This window comes from Eretmochelys imbricata, chromosome 3, assembly GCF_965152235.1.
Source record: "Eretmochelys imbricata isolate rEreImb1 chromosome 3, rEreImb1.hap1, whole genome shotgun sequence".
In the NCBI taxonomy this organism is placed as follows: Eukaryota; Metazoa; Chordata; order Testudines; family Cheloniidae; genus Eretmochelys; species Eretmochelys imbricata.
This window is the reverse complement of record NC_135574.1, coordinates 190399042-190420334: the sequence shown is the minus strand read 5'-3', so window position 1 is coordinate 190420334 and position 21293 is coordinate 190399042. Positions and strand designations below refer to the sequence as shown.

General features: G+C 41.3%; 1 protein-coding gene and 1 long non-coding RNA gene across 6 annotated transcripts in view; one reads left to right on the top strand and one right to left on the bottom strand.

Annotated features, from left to right (window-relative positions):
• Window positions 1-21293, top strand: part of BCL11A (BCL11 transcription factor A) — a 101622-nt gene that overhangs the window by 68034 nt on the left and 12295 nt on the right. For 3 of the 5 annotated variants that reach the window (XM_077813973.1, XM_077813970.1, XM_077813969.1), the window contains exon 3: window positions 19914-21293. This exon is cut by the window's right edge. In XM_077813973.1, coding sequence (XP_077670099.1) covers window positions 19914-21293 — 1380 coding nt within the window. Of the gene's footprint in view, window positions 1-7599; window positions 7795-19913 lie in introns of all 5 variants that reach the window. The other 2 variants (XM_077813971.1, XM_077813972.1) reach the window with 2 other exon arrangements.
• LOC144263190 (uncharacterized) lies at window positions 837-9054 on the bottom strand. Its single transcript, XR_013345762.1, has 3 exons — window positions 8922-9054; window positions 2888-3057; window positions 837-1174 (listed from the first exon to the last, which is right to left on the bottom strand). It is a non-coding gene; the product is annotated as an uncharacterized LOC144263190 (long non-coding RNA).

Here is a 21293-nt window from a genome sequence, read left to right as displayed (position 1 = left end):
TATCTCTCCTACCCCAATATCCACATGGAAAAAGTCTTTTGTTCAATAGGAAAATATACACTTCCATGCTGCAGGAAGTACCAGGGCCAGATTCGGCCACTGGTATATCCTGACTTCAGTCACCATAGACTCTGATGGAAAATGCTCTTTGGCAAAGTACCTGCCAGCTTCCATCTGCTGAGGTGTGGGGAGAGGGCACTGGAGACAAGTAGGACCTAAAAGTGAGCGTCACTGACGAGAGGGGGTATGACCAGTGTAGCCAGAGGGTGTGCTGATTAAGCACATCTCTTCAATAGTCTCTTCCAGTGAGGTTCTCTGGTGCCTCCCGTGTATTTTAAAGCTGTTTTCCCCCAACAACAATCTCAAGGGAGAGATCTCAGCCTACTGTCTCTTGGAGAAAATCCCTCTGAGGTGTAGGGAGCTTCCCTGCGAGTGTGGTTTACACCTCTCTGCTTCATCTGGCTACTAAGTTAATACGTTTGGATCTTCTGCAAGGTGTTTTTAATGCTTGCCAAATTTGCTAGTAACAGAATATTTGGATTGGGTTGTAAAAATTATTGCCACTAAAAACAGTTAAATCTATGGTTTCAGAGTAACAGCCGTGTTAGTCTGTATTCGCAAAAAGAAAAGGAGTACTTGTGGCACCTTAGAGACTAACCAATTTATTTGAGCATGAGCTCATGCTCAAATAAATTGGTTAGTCTCTAAGGTGCCACAAGTACTCCTTTTCTTTTAGTTAAATCTATCTATCTATATATCACTGCAAAAGTTTTGACTACAAGAACAGCAGCAGTGGGCCCAGCTTGCAATTTATTAATGTATGTGTTACGTTTGAGTTAGAAGGGGAAAGATCAGACAACACATTTATTTCTAAAGGCTGAGATAATGTAGAGATCTATGTGAAATCATTGCCGAATCATATTAGTGGTGGAAAATATCTATTAGATCATCTCATCCATTTCTCTGCCAATGCTGTACTGTTCCCGAAGGTTAATCTTCTAGTGTCTGCCACTGATTCACTGTGTGACTGTCGCATGTCATGGAGCCATGGGAGTTTCACCACAACTTTCAGCTTTATTTCTTGTATTTCCATAAAGAGGTTTTAAATTTGTTGTTGTTGTTAAGAAAGGTTCCCTCCAGTTTTGCATTTCAATTTCTTTCTCCCAAGTTGTGTCTGAAAGTCAAAACAACAATAACTGTCAGATAAAGATGCACATTGAAAGAGTTGTAAAAAATGCAAGTTCCTGCATGAACAAGGAACTCTGTCTTGCCAGGCCCCAGTTCGACTGTGGATTGACGGCTAGCAGGTGGTGTGGGAGAACCTTGTGTTGGTTTGTGTCCCAGCAACCCCTTTCCTGGACAAGGTGTGGTTATCTAACTGGGCATGGAGCAGCTCCTCAGACTCACTCCGTGGTCAGGAGTAAGGCGCAGCTTTGGAGCTTTTATTCTTGTTTATGTAAATACAGTTTCTACAAATATGTATTTGCTTTGTCTTGAAAGTCTCTGTTTAGACAGCTTCATAAACACTGATTCTTTACCTGGTGCTGTAATAGTAAGAGCTATTTTAGGGCCTGGTGTCACACCCGCTGAACAAAGTGAACCCAATTCACTATTACTCTGCACATTGTGTAGTCATTCATGCAAGTGCAAAGTGGATATGATATGCCACCACTCTGCTTGGCATTCACTTTGCATGAATACAAAAGCACACAACACAGTGAATCGGGCCCAAGGGGAGCAGGAGCAGGCCTTAAAATAGTGATCACTGTGTATGAGCAATAGATTATTTTCCGAGTTACACACCTTTTCTATTTTAATAAGTTTCCAGTAACAATTAGATCATTCCCTAGACGAGTCACATGACACATTTCATTATTTAAAAATCCAAGCAGCAAGCATGCATGCACACACATACAGAGCAAATAAACAAATACAAAGCTCCCATTGCCTTCAGTGGGACCAGAACTGGGCCTTCAAGTTTAGTTTACCTGCCTGTATAATTTAACACTGAACTCTCCAATTGTTTCTTCACTTAGAGAAACACAACAACAATTCACTACTGGGCTAAGCAGTTAGTACACTGAGCCTTTTGTGTGTCTGATTTATGACCTTCCCCCTCTGCAAATGTGGTCTGCAATAAAAACATGGACTCAATCTCGGTGCAGGTGCAGCCTCTGATACCTGATGTAGAAATCAGGAAGCAAAAATCAAAGAGGGGTTTCTGTTCCACAATTGCTGCAGTTTCAGTGCAAGCAAATCAGTCTCCGTAAAACACTTCCCTTTCTCATGAGTGCGGCTCGGCGAGATTTTTAAATAAACGAGTACCCTGAAGTTTGGGCTGAATGTGACACCCACTAAGAAAAAAAAAATGGAAATTAGAGCTATTTATAGTGGTAAGCGAATGCCGATTTCATCAGCTTTTGTTTAATGTGAGGAAACACAGTATACGAGTACAGTAACCTTACTTGTAACTTCTTGCTTAAGCTGGCAGGAGTGATTGAATTCCCTGACACTGTAAAAGTCTGGACAACCCTGCCAGCTTGTGGAAGGTCAGTCCAACAACTGTCACATGGAAAAGCATCAAAAGCATGAGCTGTCGATAGTGACCCGCATTTGCAGAAAATCTGAGGGCTTTCTAATTAACTGAGGATCTCTAAATTAGAGCAAAGCCGCTTGACAAGCCCCCTCATATGCCTTAAGTGTCAAGGCGCAGATAATCATTACATCTAACAAGCTTCTGATTTTTAACAGTAGCTATGAGACTAAATCAGCTTATAATGGCTCAGTTTCAAAACATTTCAGTGCATTTTTCATCTCTTACTCTGAATATATATTCTTTGTTCCCTGCTCAAATATTCTGGTGCTTTTTCCTAATTTCAGGTTTTACCTCACAATGGCTCCACTTCTCTTAGTCAGGCAGCTCATTTGCTTGTCATTTCTCACACATGAGCATCCATGTTGTTTAGTCATGATTCTTTTCAACCAGTACATTGTACAGATTCGCTTCATCCTTCTACCCCATAGCGAACAAGGAAGGGTTGCCGAGTTGATGTCATTCTGTTATTTAAAAAAAAAAATGTAGACTCAAGCACCTGTTTTTGCAAGATGTGAGATGTAGTTTTAACCCTCAAAAATTTGGTATCTATAGATCTGCTGGGTTCTGATCTCATTCATTCTGTTTTTACGGTGGTGTAACTCCACTGACTTCAGTGGAATTGCTCCTGATTTACACCAGTTTAGGCCTGCAGAATCTGAGCTTCTCCTTTCAACTTTATTCATAGTCTGCTAAGAGGATAAATATTTAAACTGGCTCCGTCATGCACACTGGAACATCTGTACAGAAGGTGATGCGGGGAACTTGCTGCTGACTTGATTATGTAACTCCCAACACTGGTAAAGAGACAGACATACGGCACGCGCAGAAAGATGGCAGGATAGACTCATATGTAAGTAGTAATAAAGAGCAGATAAATACCATTCAGGAAGGAAGAGAGTTAATGAACAACTCTTTGGAACTTCTCTGCATGTGTTTATATTCAACTACTTATCCATATCCTTGTAATTATTGAAATGAAATATATAATAAATCACGATGCCTAATTTTTCTTCTAAAAAATTTCACAAAGTAATCAAATCCCAAAGTGCATATTGTCTTCCAATGGCTTTATCAGTAAATCAGATTTTTACCATTTAGCTGCAAAAGTTAGATTTAAGCATCCTTACTGTAATGTTTGAAAGATGAACATTTGTTTCAGTGGGTACTGTGCCAATCAATAATCTTCCAGTTTAACTCAGCTATCAATTATTGCTGCAATTATTTATCTAGTTGGATATTTAAAATGTCATCAGAAAGAGATGATTACATATTCCAGAAAGCAAGGCACTATATAATCAGATGAACTGAATCCAGTTAAATGTAGTTTGGTACTAACTTGTCCTTCAAAGCTTGAATTCTGCAGCCGCAACTGAAACAACAGCTTTCTGCACTGTTGTAAGGAAACAGATCTTAACCTTGGATCACAGTATGTTATTGGGGTCGGGTAGTACTTAGATAGAGGAGACCTTGCAAGCCTGGAAATTGAATCAGCCATACTGACATAAAGAAGCATTTTTTGGTATGTTTTCATTGGATTTCATCTGCAAATCTATAAATAAGAAATTCTTCTCTTTATCTTCCTTTCTGTGACTTTAAACTCCTGAAGCACTGAATTTTCAAATGCCCCTTTTGTGTTCCTTGACTGGATATATGGTAAATACTCAGTGTGCCCTGAAAATGCAGTAAAGCTATAGAAATTCCTTCATTCTCACATTCCCTAAACCCCACGTATCCTGAGCATTATATCATTTTCAACTTCAAGGAGTCTTAGATTACAAAGAGGAGGCAGAATAATACAAACAAGACCATAGAACTTTATGATATCTTTTGTCCTATTTACAAAGAAAAAATTAACAACTCTCCTAATACTCTGTTGTGCAAGTACAAAACTGGCTTCTGTAAGGGTCAGGTGCAGCTCTTGCTGTAATTGCAGCTCCTTTAGTGACACTGAACTTGTTCAGGGACATAATAAGGCTTTGCCTTTCCAATAGATGATCTGTGGCCAGAGATACTGATTCTGGGGACCTGCAGAACCCCTGGCCAAGATGGCTCAGTTTGTCAGATGGTGCCAGAGTAAACCTGGGCTGGTGGAGTCTGCTGCTGTCTTAGTGCACTGATTGGTGAGGAAGGGGAAACTGAAGCGGAGGAGGGGCATTACAAGAGGGAAGGAGAGATTTAGAGGATCTGTTTGGGAATGTGGGGGAAGAAGAGATTGAGAAGATGGGGAGGGTCCCAAGCTTTATTCACCCAAATCCTGAAGTTGACCCTCAATTAGAATTATGATCTACAAAAGCAAGCCCAATCTAGTCTGAAAAAATTAGATCAACGTTATTCTAAGGTGAGCATTTTACCTTAAAACTTTGGCACTGAGAACATTTAACTGGGTAAATTGAGTTCCACAGCTTGTTTGAGCAGCACCAGGGCCTCTATATGTACCAGAACTTCTCCCCACAGAATGTCACCTTTGTCAGTGCAGCTCACAATACCCATCCCCAGCCTTGGCGAGAATGTGGCTTTTGCAGCCGCAATGGAGCACTGTGGGGCAGCAATCAGTGGCATTACAGCCAAGGGAAGATGTAATCGTAGCACGGGCATACCCACATTAGCTTTAACCTAGCGAGTATGGGTAACGATTGTAGTGAAGACATGGTGGCATGGGCTAGCATCCTGAATATGTACCCAGGGTCCCTGGCAGGCTTGAGCTGGGGAGCTAGCTCATGCAGAAGTCCACACTGCCACAGCTTCACTACTAGTGTTACCCGCATTAACTCGATCAAAGCTAGTGTGGCTATACCTACCTGCGCTACAATCATACCTTCATTTGCTGTGTAGACGTAGCCTTGGTTGTGGAATGCTCAGACATTCAGAACACTGCCTCCAGGAGTGGCAACTACTATGCTATGGATGCAATGGGCACTCTCCTCAGTACTGGTTTCCTAGGACTAGCAGGTGCAGAAGGGCAATAGGGTCCTAGCCCAGACAGTCATGCAAGCCCTGCCTTGTGATCAAGTATGACAAGCAGCAATATTCCAGCTGCCTCCTGAGTGAGTGTATTGGGCTAAATTCATCTCAGGTGTAACTCCATTAACTTAATACACTAGGGATAAATTTGTTCTGTTATGTTTACTAACAAAACACAGTGTGCCATGCAACTCTCTGCTTTAAAAGTGTAATACAAAAAGCCTATTCATAGGTGAAAGAATTTTATATTTATTTAACAAAATCTGGGATGACATCAGAGAAATAGAAAATGACATGTAAAGTGTTTCAGTGCATTCTCTACAAAAATAAATAAATAAAGGCAATAAGGGATGGGCACTACTTCTATATAGATTTACTCCAATGTACTTACTCCAAGTTGCTCTAACAGTGACCAGTGGTGTGAATATTCCGTCCAGTGTCTCTCCCAGTGAGCAGAGATTGAGTGGTTTTAAAATGTCATCTCCGTTCGATTTCTCCAGGAGTGCCCAGTGTATTGCATTAGCGTCCTTCAGCAATTTCCCATAGAGTTTAATTGGGTTGTAAAGCACTAGTAGTTATGCTGATTAATACAAAATCATGTGACTATGTTTCTGATCCTTTATTTGTGAGAAGATATTTTGTTACACATATATGGTACATGGGCTATTAATATAATTAATATAAATAATAATTAAAACTAAAATAACAGTATTAGCCATTTCTAAACAAAATAATGTAAAGGTTGGGACTTAAACTTTTAGAAAAAAGGGAATATGGAATGAAAGGCTAGAAATCTAGATCTGCCTTTCCCTCTGTGTTGTGCTGAGATGTTGCTGAGGTCAGAAAACATTGCATGTTCTTAGGTGTCATCATCATATATGGCTTTGTACCTCCGAACAAAAACAGTTAGTGAAGGATGGGCATGACAACATGGATGTATTTCTTGCTTTCATGAGATAACTCAAACCCATAGGACCAAATTTTCTGGGTGCTGCCACTGTGCATCTACATTGGTGAGTGCAAATGGGCCTTTGTGTACACACTCCAAGACATCCCATCCATTTGCACTTGCAGCATGCAGTTTTCCCATGTGTGTGAAACGGGAGCATTGACATTTTTGTGGTGGTCCCTTTTTACTCATGGCCAAAAATTTGCCCACATAACTTTATCATCAAATCTTGTAGTCCTCCTATTTATGTCAATTAAAGTTTTGTTTTACTATAATTATTTGTATTATAGTAGCACCTAGTGATCATGACCCCTCTGTGCTGAAGGCTGTATAGATAGTCCTTCCTCTGAAGAGCTTGCATTCTAAATTAACAAAACAAAGGTAAAGAGCCTGGCCTAATGTCACACAGTAGGTGAATGGCAGAGTCTAGAACTCATCTCCTGCATGCTAGTCTACACCCTATCCATTAGACCATACTGTCTCTTGAATAAAACTTGCAGCAATTAACTGTTAGCATCATTTTAATATGCATTTTTATGCTTTAGTATTCTCTGCCTGGTATTCAGGTTCAGTACTGTTGCTGTTAGAAGGGAAGAAAAGACTAAATGAAAAAGGGAACTACCAGAAAGAAAAATAGGAAACAATTAATCATTTAGGTGTATGAGAACGAGCACAATTATTTGGAACTTCTCTGTAACTATATAATTACACTGTATTTAAAAAGTGAATTATTAACTTGATTGTCCCTAACAGCCATTGGGTAAATACATAATTATGGACTGTTGACACAGGGTATTGTTTGCTGCATAATCGGGTGACTGCTTTGAAGGAGCTTTGATGCTCTATCGGGTCAAGGCTTACATGAGATTTCTTAGTTGATGGATCATTGACCTGATAGACCTGAAGGAGAATGTATCTGTCTGTTGCATGTAGATCTAGCTAGAGGAGTTTTTGTTAAGGCCATTTGGGTGTCACTTCTGTTTAAAAGTCCATTAATTTAAAATGATTACAAAATTTTAAAGGAAAAAGAAAACCCATACTGGGAAAACTTAGTCATTGCAACAGTAATAATCATTTTTGTCTTTTTAAATAGCAAAAGTGATCAGATGGCATTAGGGACTATGGGCCCAGTCCCGGAAAATCCTTACTCATGCGAGTCATCCCGTTAAAGTCAGTTGGAAGAGAGCTGGAAAAGAATCTGCACGTCAGGGTTTGATCACTTTGTGAATTATTTTAGAAGTCGTGGGCCAGATTATATCAATAATGAGTTCTGCTTACAAATCTGATGGTACGATATAGTCCAATATTAGACTCTATAGTTTATATTTTGAATTAATGGGAGTGCATATGTTGAAGTCTGTCTGTCTTTCTATATTATTTGTATTTCTCTGTGACCTTAGTATTTAAGTACAAACTACTTTTGTTTGCCAGATCTTATTTGTTTGAGAAATTTCTTTTACAATTTATTTCAAAGTTGAATTATAAGCTCCAAATTGTTGTCTGAACCCACCAACTGCAATTTGTTTCCATTCACTGGTAATCGAAAAGTGACAGATTTCAACCCACAAGTTTTAAAAAACACAAAATCACTCCCAGACTGGCATCTTCCTTGCCAAGTTGGAGCCTGAAGCAGTTTTTTTTGTAGCCAGATAATCATCACCTTGAAAATGGTGACAGACATTGAGGTCAGGCCAGTATGACTGGCAGCCCTACGATGCTCCTGAGGGACAGCAGAAGCCATCTCCTGTTTGCCAAGCCCTACAGCTCAAGCAAGAGATCAGTTTCAGTTCTGGTCTTTGTGTAAAATTAGGGTTTAGTAGGGATTTTTTTTAAGTGAGTAAGAAAAAATACAAAGTATTTTGACACTGGAAGTAAAATGTCCACCCACAAACTTTCCATTTTTCCTGGAAGGACGTGATCCCACACACATTGGAATGGACTGGAGTCTTTCCATTGACTCCAATGGGCATTGGCCCAAAGCTAAATGTATGCTTATTTAAGCAGCTTTTTTTCTCTGCTACTATGTGAGGTGTAAACACAGGTTACGCTTCTTGTGAAAATAATTCTGATTCTTCTCTCACATCAGTTTTACACCAGTGTTTTTTTGTTAACTTCACTGATGTTACTCCTGGTGTAGGGCTTACTCCACATCCCACTGACTGGAGGTCTTTCCATTGCCTTCAGTGGGCTTTGGATCCAGACCTTGTGCTTGCAGAGCTGAGAAGAGAAGTGGGAAATTAGAAATTAAATAAGAAATAAGAAATTAACACTTTATCGTTAATTAGATGTCCATAGAGCTCTTGCCCGTTTGCTCTTTGATGACGCTGAGTAGTTGTTCTTTTGGAAAGAAGAGATAGCATTAGAGGGAACATACCCATTCCTTGTTCCTTTTCCTAGCCCCCTCCCCATTCTTACCTTCGCTCCAAATAACTCTCATTTTCCTTTCCAGTCTGTTAGACTTTAAACGTATGGCAGACGATAGGTTCTGTTTTTCTTTGACTTCCCGATAATGCTGCTGCTGTCTAACTTTAAATAGTAAACCATTATCAAATTGCAGCCCGACTCCTGCACGGCCACACCCCTTTAACTTGGAAGCTGTCAGCCTCTTCCCCTGCAGAAAGAATGTCGGTTTGCCATAAGGGCTGCACCTTAAATAGGCAGAAGTCTGCTTTCCCTGGACAAAGGTAAAGGCAGGGGAGTCCGGGAAAATAGACTTGTGGCTGCTTGAGCTGTTGGTGCTTGGGTGTTTATTGGATTGACTTAGGAATTCTCTGTTTGGATATTCTTCAGGGAGTCACCTTACTGCAAGTAGCATCCTGTCTGTTTGTGTTCCTATTCCACAGAGAAGGAATGAAAGGCATAGTCTTTCCTACCTGTGCCCTGTAAGCCTGTTTTTTCCTCCTAATGAATTAGTAGTAGCTGTTCTGCAGCACAAGTGAAAGGCACTCAAATACCAGAGTGATAGGCGTGGCAGAAGAATCTGAACAGAACAGAATAGTAATACTTTAGGCTCTGTATGAGAGAAGGCCAAATAATACTGTCATCGGGAAATGTAAAGAGATATAATCAGTTTAAAAGTAATATTTTGTTTAAATATAAAATCCTTGTCTGCTAAGTCATCCGTCCAGATATTAAAATAGAAAGATAATTACCACCATTATTTGCTTTTTTATCATTTATGTTGCTTGTATTTTTTCAGTTTGGACAATAAAAATAAAATATCTGTAAAACTGGTCAAACCTTTTCTCACAAAAAGATTTTTTGGTGTAAAAAAATGGCCTTTTTTGAGAACAAAACATTTTTCAAAAAATTATTGAAATGATCAAAATCTGCGACATCTTTCTTGAAATTTTTATTGAAATCATTTTAGAAATTTTTCATTTCACAAAATCTTGGCTTCTAGTAAGAAGTAATGAGTTTCAGATAATTAAACATTTCAGTGGCGATTTTGCCGAAGTCCTCAATAAAATATGGATCAAAAGGTCATGGAAAAGTTCATGAAAAACAAAACGTGGGGCCACTTTGACTCCTACAAAATGAAACAACTTTCAGATTTTGACATTTAGCACAAAATTGTTTGTTGTTTTTCAATCATTTCTACTGCTCAGTTTCACTTTTGTTTATAATCAGTCACTAGTGGACTTTACTTTCCAATTCTTGTAGTTTTCTTTTTTATATATATATGTATATATATACACTAGAAACTGTACTTGTTCATCCTGATCTGGTGCTGCATAATTTTCTCACGAGTCTTACTTGTGTTTTTCCGTTAACATTTAATGATGATGATAATAATTAATTAATAGACATGAATCACTGCTCTGTTACACCAGTGTTGAAGTCAATGGAGTCACAGTAGTATAATAGAGTAGTGAATCAGGCCCAATATTTACTAAAGGCCCTCCTGCCAAAAAAATATGTTGGTATACAGAAATGATAAATGTATAGGTTACAGAGAAATGACCCCCTTGCCCCCAAAACCCCCCAACAAAACAAAACATACCACCACCAACAAAACCCACAGCCACCTCTAATCCATTTATGATGGGCCAGTATAATAATGTGTCTTTTGCAATCTGCTCAATCATAAAGAAAAATCAGTATTCAGTTAACTAAAGAAAAAAAATTCATTGAACAATTACAGTTTCCCTTGTCTAAGTCAATGCTGCTAACTACTAGGAAAAGGTGACTTACGAAAAGTGGGTATTTTGCCCTCAGTGCTTACAAACAGAAGTAAGTTGCAGAAGACACAGAGGGTACATCTACAATGCTGTTGGGAGCATGCCTTCCAGCCTGGGCATGCCTCCACTCGAGCTAGCATGGTAAAAATAGCAGCTTGGATGTTGCGGTATGGGTGGTGGCATGGGCTGGTTACCTCAACTCGGACCCAGAGGGGCAGCTTGTACTCAGGCAGCTAGCCTGTGCCACTGATGCTTTTGGCGAGGTAGTGTATGTCTGGGAGGCATGGTCCCCTCTGTAGTGTAGACATACCCAGATTGAGCATATCTATCTTCAGTCTCTGTTAGCTTCCTGTGTCCCAGTAGTTTTAGTTCTGAAGTTTTAGTTGCGGGATTTCAACAGCATGCATTTCCAAAGGAAAGATATTTGACAAGCCAGATGGAGAAGAGATGAATCAAATACAAGTGGTAACAATTAACTCTGTTTCCCCTCCACCCTCTTAAATACTGTAATGATCCAAAATTTATCAGCCTAAAAGCAAGCAATCATTTGATATTAAAGCAGAATAAAGAAATTCTGGTTTAGGTTCAAACTGTTCCTCAATTTTTTTTGTGAAGAGGGGAGGAGGGTGGAAAAGTATTTGTTATAATTTTCACATATTCATGTCCCAGTAACATTCTATTTTTTGCATCTCTGATAACAAAAGATACATGTGATCTATGCAGGAGCCTACAAGAGCAACACACTATTGTAGTAACTTACTAGTACGTAACCTTGTGATGAAAAGAACCTTGTCCTATAAACCCCAGTTTTGCTTGGCAAGTGTACGTTTTATGAGGAGAACAAGGTATATTTTGCACTAAAGGCCCCACCACTACGGGCTGTAATGACAACGCTTTCATGTGCTCTTACTGCTAAGCTCACGGAAAACATGCAAAGGCCTCAGTTGGTGGGGGTTCATTGCTTTTGGGAAATCAAGCCTTGTCAAGGTGTCTCCAGTTAGACACCAGAAAGTGAGTCCTCCTCCCCTGAAAAAACAGCCTCCTTTTGAAAACTGAGACCACAATATTTGTCCATGATCAAAACACATTTTTTTCCTTTCATAATCCCCACAAACCAACCACAGCAACAGAGCATAGTACACTACATCACTAGGGCCTGACACCCTTTTACATACCCTTTAGACTTGGGAAATTGGAAACTGTCCAAATGATCATGGCAGACCTAATTCTGATCTCATTTACACCAATGTAAAAGTAGAGCGAGTCTGGAGTCTCTGGCACTACTTCAGATTTCTGCCATTATCCTAAGAGGTGCTGAGCACAAGTCCCATGAGACTTGGGTGCTTAGCACATCTCAGGGAGTTGGAGAAGAATAATTTTTCGCAGATTCATGTGTGGATCTCACCTCTCCCTGGGTTTCTGCAGCATCCTCTGAGGCTTCGTACATGGAGAGGTGGTTTGGCTGAAGGCAGGTCTTGGCAGGGATGCACATTGTCTCCCCTGGCACTCAGAGCAAATGCCATTGTAAAAGTTACTGAATTCAGGCTCTGTTATACTTTCTGTGCCCTCCCCTCAGTGGGATACCCCTTCACGTCCCAATGGCTGAAGAACCCCAGGCAGCACCGGCTGCAGTGGAGCATGGGGCTGAGCTGCTATTCCTTTTGGAGCCTCTGGCCTGGTCGACACTAAAAAGTTAGGTCAACCCAGTTATGTTGCTCAGGGGTGTGAAAAATCCACACTCCAGAGCGATGTAGTTAACCTAATCCCTGCTGTAGATAGCGCTACGTCGATGGAAGAGTTCTCTGAGGGAGGTGAATGGGAGAACCCCTCCCATTGGCATAGGCAGTGTCTACATTGAAGCGCTATAGCCGGCTGCGGCAGCTGTAGTGTTTCCGGTGTAGACAAGCGCTCAGAGTCAGCATGAAGTCACAGAACCCCGAATGGTTTGGGGGCTAGAGCCACTGCTTCTTCTGCAGAGGGGCAGACCCACCCCACCAATGGAGATAACTCTGGGAAAGGGGAACCTTGCAGAGGTTTCCTCCATGTGCATCCCTTTTCAGGATGGGAGTTACTGGGATACAGTGAAATGGCTCTCCTACTGGGATTGTTGAAATGCCAGGCCTACCTGTACCAACTCATTTTCAACATCTCCCAGAAGTGTAGAGTCCCATATCCTGGTCCATCTGGAGTTTGGTAGATTTGCCATTGACTTCACTGGGACCAAAATTTGGCCAAGGGGAATGTCGATGGCTGTAAATGGAATGCTTTGCAATCTCCACTGGCACATAGTCTGTTCCTCCCGTTTTACTATCCTCCTTTGTGTTTTTTCTTGTGAAAATTCTGCCAGATGATGGACTGAAGTTTGTATTTCTTCTACTATAGGGTATTCTGGAACAGAATGTGGCCAGCCCATATGATGCCCTATCATAGGTTGTGTATTGTGTCCATGTTAAGTGCCCCAATTTGGGGTCCTGCACAAATTAACTTCCGCATTGTGGATGCGGAACCTCCAGTCACTCCGCATTTGTCCTTTAATTGTTATGGCTTGTAGAATGTCCAGAGATGCGTATGTGCTGTGATAAGCTTTTATGGATCTAGCTTTTACTTTTAAGAATTGAAGGAAGCGCTTCCCAAGCCCACTGACATACACATGCATATTATTCCATTACTCACTTGGCACTGGAAGCATTCATATGCCTAGCTCCAGAATGAAATTTTTTCCAGCAGTGGCATCTACCTGACAGCTTCTCTTCCCGGCTGGCTTCTTCCCCAGCTCCTTGTCTGGCTCCGCTGCTGGTGGCTGTGGACATGCCTATGGCTCTGGTTCAGAGTCAACTATATTGTGCTTCTGGATGTCAGCTTCCTTTGACTCAGGTAGCAGTGTAAAGCATTCACATTTGCTCCATTAAATACATTTGTGAGTACAGCAAAGAATAAATGTCTTTTTAAAATGTCTGTTTAGTGCTAAAAGCAGATGCGCCTTCATATCTTATTAAGTAAATGCGTGGACTGCCCTTAAAGGCACTCAAATGCCAATATACATTCCATTCACTTGTTAACATTTTTCAGATCAGGAGTTTAAATCTGTCACCCACACATTCCCCAGTTAAATCACCTCTTTATTTGGGGTGGGAGGGGGGAGGTCAAGGACTGAAGTTTTGTTATTATTTTAGGGAGATGGAACTATTATTTTAGAAATGCTAAATACTGTTCTACGAAAGTGCAATGCAATTTCTTAAGATCTATAGCTAATAATTCGCTGGATGAGATGTAAAGTAAATAGGTGATTGTCTTCAAGTAAAATGTTTATTTGATATTTTTCTAAAGAAATTGGGCCAGTGATGTTATTGGGCCAGGGTTGAATTTAGCCCATTGTGTTTATTTTTTACGTAGAATCCCTGCAATACAGTAATTCTCCTAGTTGTGGGACAGAAGAGTTTATTTCATTAATGAACAGTGTCTCAGACAGCCACAAAGCCACAGAGCAATGCACCGGCACTGCATGGTGCTATTTGCGTTGGTGCAGCATGTCATGGTGATCTGTCATCTAGGCTGATGCAGCAGTTTGATGATGTAAACCTCACAATGCAATATCAAGGCCTCTTAACACAATTCTTTTGTTACTCTATGCAATTTTCTTGTCCACAGTGCGCTAGATCCTCCACTGAGATGGAGTTCTGCTCGGTGCAGCTGCAAAGTGGGTAAGGGGGAAAAGGTGGTAGCATGCTAACTTTGTGCTTCCCAGAGCTGCTGAGTCCTCTTTGGCCACCAGCTTGAGTTAGAGCAGCCACTCAACTACTCTAACTTAGGTTGGCATGTAAGGGCCTGCAAGGGGCCATTCTGTCCAGGGAACACTGGAGAACAGCATGATCCGGCCACACCCCCTCCCACTCCTAACATGCCCTCTACATCAGGAAGGCTGATGGGAGGGGCACAGCTCAGAGAAGCTATAGCATAAGCCAGAATCTGGCCCAGTATCTCCTCTCTGTCCTCATCCCGTTAGAGGCTGTTAGGAGTGAAAGTGAAGTGCTTTTCTTCTCTCTCCCTCCTTCTGTTTCTTTGGTAGGGCAGAGAAAAACCCAGCTGTCTCCAGTCCATTGAGCCAACACTCTCTGAGCTGTTGTGTGTGTTTCCGATCAGCACTCTGTGTGCTGTGCCTGAGACTACACCCTGGGACTTGGATTCCACAGGAGAGTGTCCCAGAGCTCTGGGAGCCCTCAGGCTGGAGATCATGGTTTCTCCATGTGCACAATGGAAGTGGCTCCTCCTCTGAAAATATCTTTGCAGAAATACGTGTTCATTGCCTCAGAGCTGAACTCAAAATGAGTGTATTTTTAAAAAAATCATGAAGGAAATTACAAAGGTTTCTTTTTCAGTTTCACAAGTTCTCCTGAAAACTTGTCTGGGTTAGCAGTGGGTTAATACAGTAGTCTTTCCACACTGACTTGGGCTCAAGTCCTGCTTTAGTCCAAGGTGTGTTTGGTGGAGCTCTCTCTCTAGACTATCCTATATGACAGGAAAATGGGGGTATTTCTGCCGATCTCATCCAAATCAGTACAATGCTGCAAGATGGAATTGCAGCACTGCTTGGCATGCGATAGCATCATGTATCACACTCGCAATTCAGTGCCTGAACCAGCCTTCAGGTTTTGTGGGACTTCTGTCCAGTTTCCTCCTCTCATGTTCCTCCTCTCCATCATTGGAGATTTTTAAGAGCAAGTTAGACAAATACCTATCAGGAATGGACTAGACCAGAGTGGCCAACCTGAGCCTGAGAAGGAGCCAGAATTTACCAATGTACATTGCCAAAGAGTCACAGTAATATGTCAGCAGCCCCCACATCCGCTCCCCAGACCCCAGTGCCTCCTGCCTGCCAGCAGCCCCCACTAATCAGCGCCTACTCCCCTCTCCTCCCACAATCAACTGTTTCATGTGTGCAGGAGGCTATTGGGGGGGGAGGGAGGAGGAGCGAGGGCATGGCAGGCTCAGGGGAAAGGGCCTTGGGGGAAGGGGTGGAGTGGGGGCAGGGCTTGGGGCAGAGCAGGGGGTTGAGCAGTGAGCACCCCCCAGCACATTGGAAGTTAGCATCTATAGCTCCAGCTCCAGAATCAGTGCCTAGGTAAGGAGTCGCATATTAACTTCTGAAGAGCGGCATGCAGCTCCGGAGCCACAGGTTGGCCACCACTGGTCTAGATAATACTTAGTCCTGCCGTGAGTGCAGAGGACTGGACTAGATGACCTCTTGATGTCCCTTCCAGTCCTATGGTTCAATGATTCTATGTTTTATGATCACATGCCCTCAAATTGCTGCCTTTACTCATGCCCATATCCCGCCTATCTTTCCCTTCCTAGGCTGTGTTAACTTCTCACCTCTATGTGGGATTTCATGGTGTCTCTAGTGACCCTAACAGGGTAGACTATAGTGGGACCCATTAATGTGAAGATCCAGGCCATGCCTTGGCCCATGGACCCTCAGACTTCTGGTCCAATAATCTTTTTGTTGAGGTAGGGTTGATGGGATGACAGCTAGAGCATACTGAGGTCTGCCAGGGTACTGCAATAGTGACAAGGCAGAAATCCAAGAGTGCCTAGAGCTGTTTGATTTGTTGAGCAGTGTCCTTTGATTTGTTTGGTTGCTTTGGCTGGGTTGGATATGGGCTGCATTTAGGTTTAATCTGTCACTTTGTCCCTCTAGTGACCATGAGCTCTGCATGGGGATGTCGGAACAGTGGGTAACTGGAAACAAATTCAACCATAACCCATCTCTCTTCAGATTTAGCCTGAGAATGGGCACTGAGTAATAGTTTAGTGCATGTATCCTGGCCAGACCAAGAGCACTCGCACAACACCCCCAGACCCAGGTTTATTACAGGATCACCAATAATCTGAGTGGCATGAGGTGCATAGGGTCTGGGTGGGTCAGTGGGGTATGCACTGAGAGAATCCTGGTCCCACCCTGTGATACCCTTAATGCACCTCAGTGAGTTGGAGACCTTTAGTAGTATGACTGAACCCCATACATTTTGGAGGTGCAGGATTGGGGCCTCCTTGATTCCACTTGTGGTTCTGGCTTGTCAGGGGTGTGTAAAAACAAGGGTTTGGCCTGACTTGTTTATTCACTTATTTACTTCTAGTTCTTGATTCTGTCACCCTTATTAAGAATGAGTAGTACCATGCCCTTCAACTGATGGCACTGAAAAGAATGGGTCTAACACGTGAAGTAAAGTACTGCTTGGTGTGAGTAAAATTGGGCCTATAATAATTGAGGGAGCAGGCTCTGGGGCCTGCCCCTACTCCTACTGAAGTCAATGGGAGTTTTGTCATTGACTTCAATGGGAGCAGCATAGTGTCCAAAAACAGGAGCTTAGCCTGACTGAATGAGAAACTCGGGACTTCTAAGAAAACAGGGACTTTTGTGCCCAGAATGTGATGGTTTAAATACAACTCTCACTCCTTTGGTGGTAGTATGTGGATTATTGCCATAATTCTCAAAGTTTGGCAAGCCTGCATCAGACTGGAACATACCTCTTGGTGGTAATATGGTCAGTCAGTAGCCTTCATTATTAATCAAGCACTAATAGACAAATTAGAAACTGTGTTTCTTCAAAGCAGGAGGTAAATCACTGGTGGATTTTAACTGTTTCACTGCTTTGTCTTATTTCCTATTTTATATTGCTCCATTGAAAATGTTAGATTGGTTAAGATTAGACAAGTGATGTAAATAAGCATTACTTTAAATTTAAATGATTATCCTGATTACCAAACATGAATGGTGAATTGAAAACTTGTTTTTCTTCAAAGCAAATGAAGAATAATATTACATTTTACACTTCAGTAAATCAATGTAGCCCTAATTTTTGCCATGCAGGAAATCAATTCTAGTCTTTATAACAGTCGAAGATGTTATGAACAAAGTAATTTTGCAAATGATGGCAAGTAACACATTTATTGATGACTGTACTTTAGGAATTTAGAATTTGTGAGCACTATAATATAATATACTGCACTGGTAGGAGCTGAGTGAAATACAGATTATATGGTGAAACTGTAATGCATCATTTGCTATTAGTGGACTGGTAATAATTACCAGTTTCAAAGCAGCTTTTTCCGTGTAATCTTTAGTCTCAGACGTAACAGCCCTTCTCATTGACATTATGATTACACTAGCTGCCCTTATGATCTAGAATATCTAGTTGATGGGAATACTAAAATGTGATAGTGAAAACTGTTTGTTGTATCCTCATTATAAGATAAAGTGCCATTTTCTCTGACCTAAATATATAAAATAGAAAAGCAGGGTAGCATTATATTGTTAGCATACTGTAGCCTGATCATGTAGCTTTCGGTATATTGTTAAAAATTTCCACTTTATGACAGCAAAATAAAGGAAATTTTCACATTTAAGTCTTTATGAGCACAGGAATGTGAAAGTCCAATTGAATTTTGTTCTATTTCCAACAGATTTAAATATTTATCTATGCCTGTATTCACAGTACATGCTAAACACTGTAGTGCATTTTATTCAAATGCTGGCTTCAGTTGAAGAATGAAATGTTAAATATTATTCCAAGGGCTTTTTAAGTGACTAAAGTGTTAAATGCCTGCTATCAGTGGTTGAATCTCTTTTTACTCATCCAATTCAGATTGTCAGACTAAATGTATAATAATAGAGGAACCTGAAGGCACCAGGAAAAATGGCTATGGGTCACTATAGCCAGAACTATAGGCTGCCTGTCTGTCATATTCACAAATCATTATTCAATACATTATACAATGAAAATAGCCTTATAAAGCTTTTTCTTTTTCTTCTTTGAAGTGAGGAGGAAAACAAGAAGGTTGCTGATAAAATGATACTAATGTCGAAATTTTCTTTCCAAATCTTTCTGTGCTCCCTCCCTCCCCCTCCACATTAGGCAACTGTTTGAAACCTAATTTAGGCATCTACCATCTAATTTTGTAAAGAGGTTTTAACCACGAGTGGGTTATATTGAGTGAGATTATAAATGCATCGTCAAGTAAATTACAGGTCAGACCAGGAGTACATTATGCAGTCAAATACCATTGTAAGCCTGGCTTGTTTTTGAAGACGGTTATATTTTTGTTCCGGAGCAGACCTCAAGAGCTTTTGTTTTTAAATCACTAGCTAGCAACTCTATGAGAACTGTCAGGTTGGACTGAACATTAATTTTTGTTCTCATCTTTGTTCTAATTTCAATTTACCAACAGTTATCAGTGAAAAATACTTACTCTGGCAAAATGGGATTATTCTTAAAATTACAGCATTCAATAAAAATACACTTGCCTCCTTCAGATTTCATATGATCTCTTGCCTACCACCCTCCAGAAGTCATTCATTTTCCTTATTTTGCAATATATTTAGTTGTGGCTGCTTTCTTGTGCCATTATTAGTTAGCTTTTTGTTTAGTTATTTATTAGTCACTTGCTCTTTTATAATGTCCGGGTTATCTCTGAAAATAAATTATCATGAATTAGAGTTAGCTAGCTACTTGCCAAAGTGGCATTTACCATCCTCAAATTCTTTTCAGGGCGAGAGAAATAATGTGACTCCAACAGGGCGTGCATCCAGGCCTCTTGGCTACTGTACAGATATTTGACTAGCTGAACTGCATCTTTCTGTTTCTTCGTTATCCTTTTTTCTTTTTCTTTTTTCTTTTTTTCCACTTGAAGCTGACACTCTGCTAAGGGCATGAGATGTTGTCTAATTTTCTACACATTGTTAGTCTCTCAGAATAATGAGAAGGATGATAATTTAACATTTCTCATCTTCCTTAGCTATCGTTGCACTTTGGGCTGCTTCTTTGAACCAATGTATATGTTTTTGCATTATACCTTTCATAAAATTATTTGTAATGATTTTTTTTTTCATTTTACATATTAGTGAAGTAAGATCAAGGTATCTGTGGAGCCATAATTAGAATGAATTTACTGAATCATTTTTTTGATGGATCTTTAACACTGTTACCTGTTCACATACTCTCTGTTTGTTAGGGAAAGAAAAAAGGCAGGAAGTCAGCTCAGATTTGATATGGTTAAATGTGCAAGCTCCCCTCCCCCATAAGTACTCATTAGTAGATTTATGTTTCTCCAGTTTAGATTTAATGCTAGGGGAAAAGAAAGATTAGAAAGAAAAAAACCAACAACCATCAATCATTGATAAGCAATTCAGTGATTAAACATTTATGTTGCTGTTGGTATTATTTTGCAGGTAAAGATGAGCCCAGCAGCTACACGTGTACAACTTGTAAACAGCCTTTCAACAGTGCATGGTTTCTCTTGCAACACGCACAGAATACTCACGGATTAAGAATCTACTTAGAAAGCGAGCATGGAAGTCCCCTGACACCGCGGGTTGGTATCCCATCAGGACTAGGTGCAGAATGTCCTTCACAGCCACCACTCCACGGAATTCATATTGCAGACAATAATCCTTTTAACTTGCTAAGAATACCTGGGTCAGTATCAAGAGAGGCTTCAGGTCTTGGAGAAGGGCGTTTTCCACCCACACCTCCTTTGTTTAGCCCTCCCCCCAGACATCATTTGGATCCACATCGCATAGAACGTCTGGGTGCAGAAGAAATGGCTCTTGCAACCCATCACCCTAGTGCCTTTGACAGGGTGCTGCGACTGAACCCCATGGCTATGGAGCCACCAGCTATGGATTTCTCCAGGAGACTTAGAGAGTTAGCTGGAAACACCTCCAGTCCACCATTGTCACCAAGCCGGCCCAGCCCTATGCAAAGGTTACTGCAACCATTCCAGCCAGGCAGCAAGCCACCATTTCTGGCAACACCGCCCCTTCCTCCTCTTCAGTCAGCCCCTCCTCCTTCCCAGCCTCCAATAAAATCCAAGTCTTGTGAATTTTGTGGGAAAACATTCAAGTTTCAGAGTAATTTAGTAGTACACCGTAGAAGCCACACTGGAGAAAAACCCTACAAATGCAGCCTCTGTGACCACGCATGCACTCAGGCCAGCAAGCTAAAGCGTCACATGAAAACACACATGCACAAGTCCTCCCCCATGACCGTCAAGTCAGATGACGGGCTCTCCACAGCCAGCTCCCCAGAGCCTGGAACCAGTGATCTCGTCGGCAGTGCGAGTAGTGCTCTCAAATCTGTCGTGGCCAAGTTTAAGAGTGAAAACGACCCCAATATGATTCCAGAAAATGGGGACGAGGAAGAAGAAGAGGACGAGGAAGAAGAGGAAGAAGAGGAAGAGGAAGAGGAGGAGGACTTAACTGAAAATGAAAGGCCAGACTATGGCTTTGGCATTAATCTAGAAGCAGCCCGTCACCACGAAAACAACTCCAGGGTTGGTGAGGAGAACCGTTCTATGCCAGACGTCATGCAGGGGATGGTCTTGAGTTCCATGCAGCACTTCAGTGAGGCTTTTCACCAGGTCCTCGGAGAGAAACATAAACGAGGGCACCTGTCTGAATCTGAGGTACACAGAGACACTTGTGATGAAGACTCAGTAGCTGGAGAATCAGATCGCATTGACGATGGCACTGTTAATGGCAGGGGGTGCTCGCCTGGTGAATCTGCCTCTGGAGGTTTATCTAAAAAGCTGCTCTTGGGTAGTCCCAGTT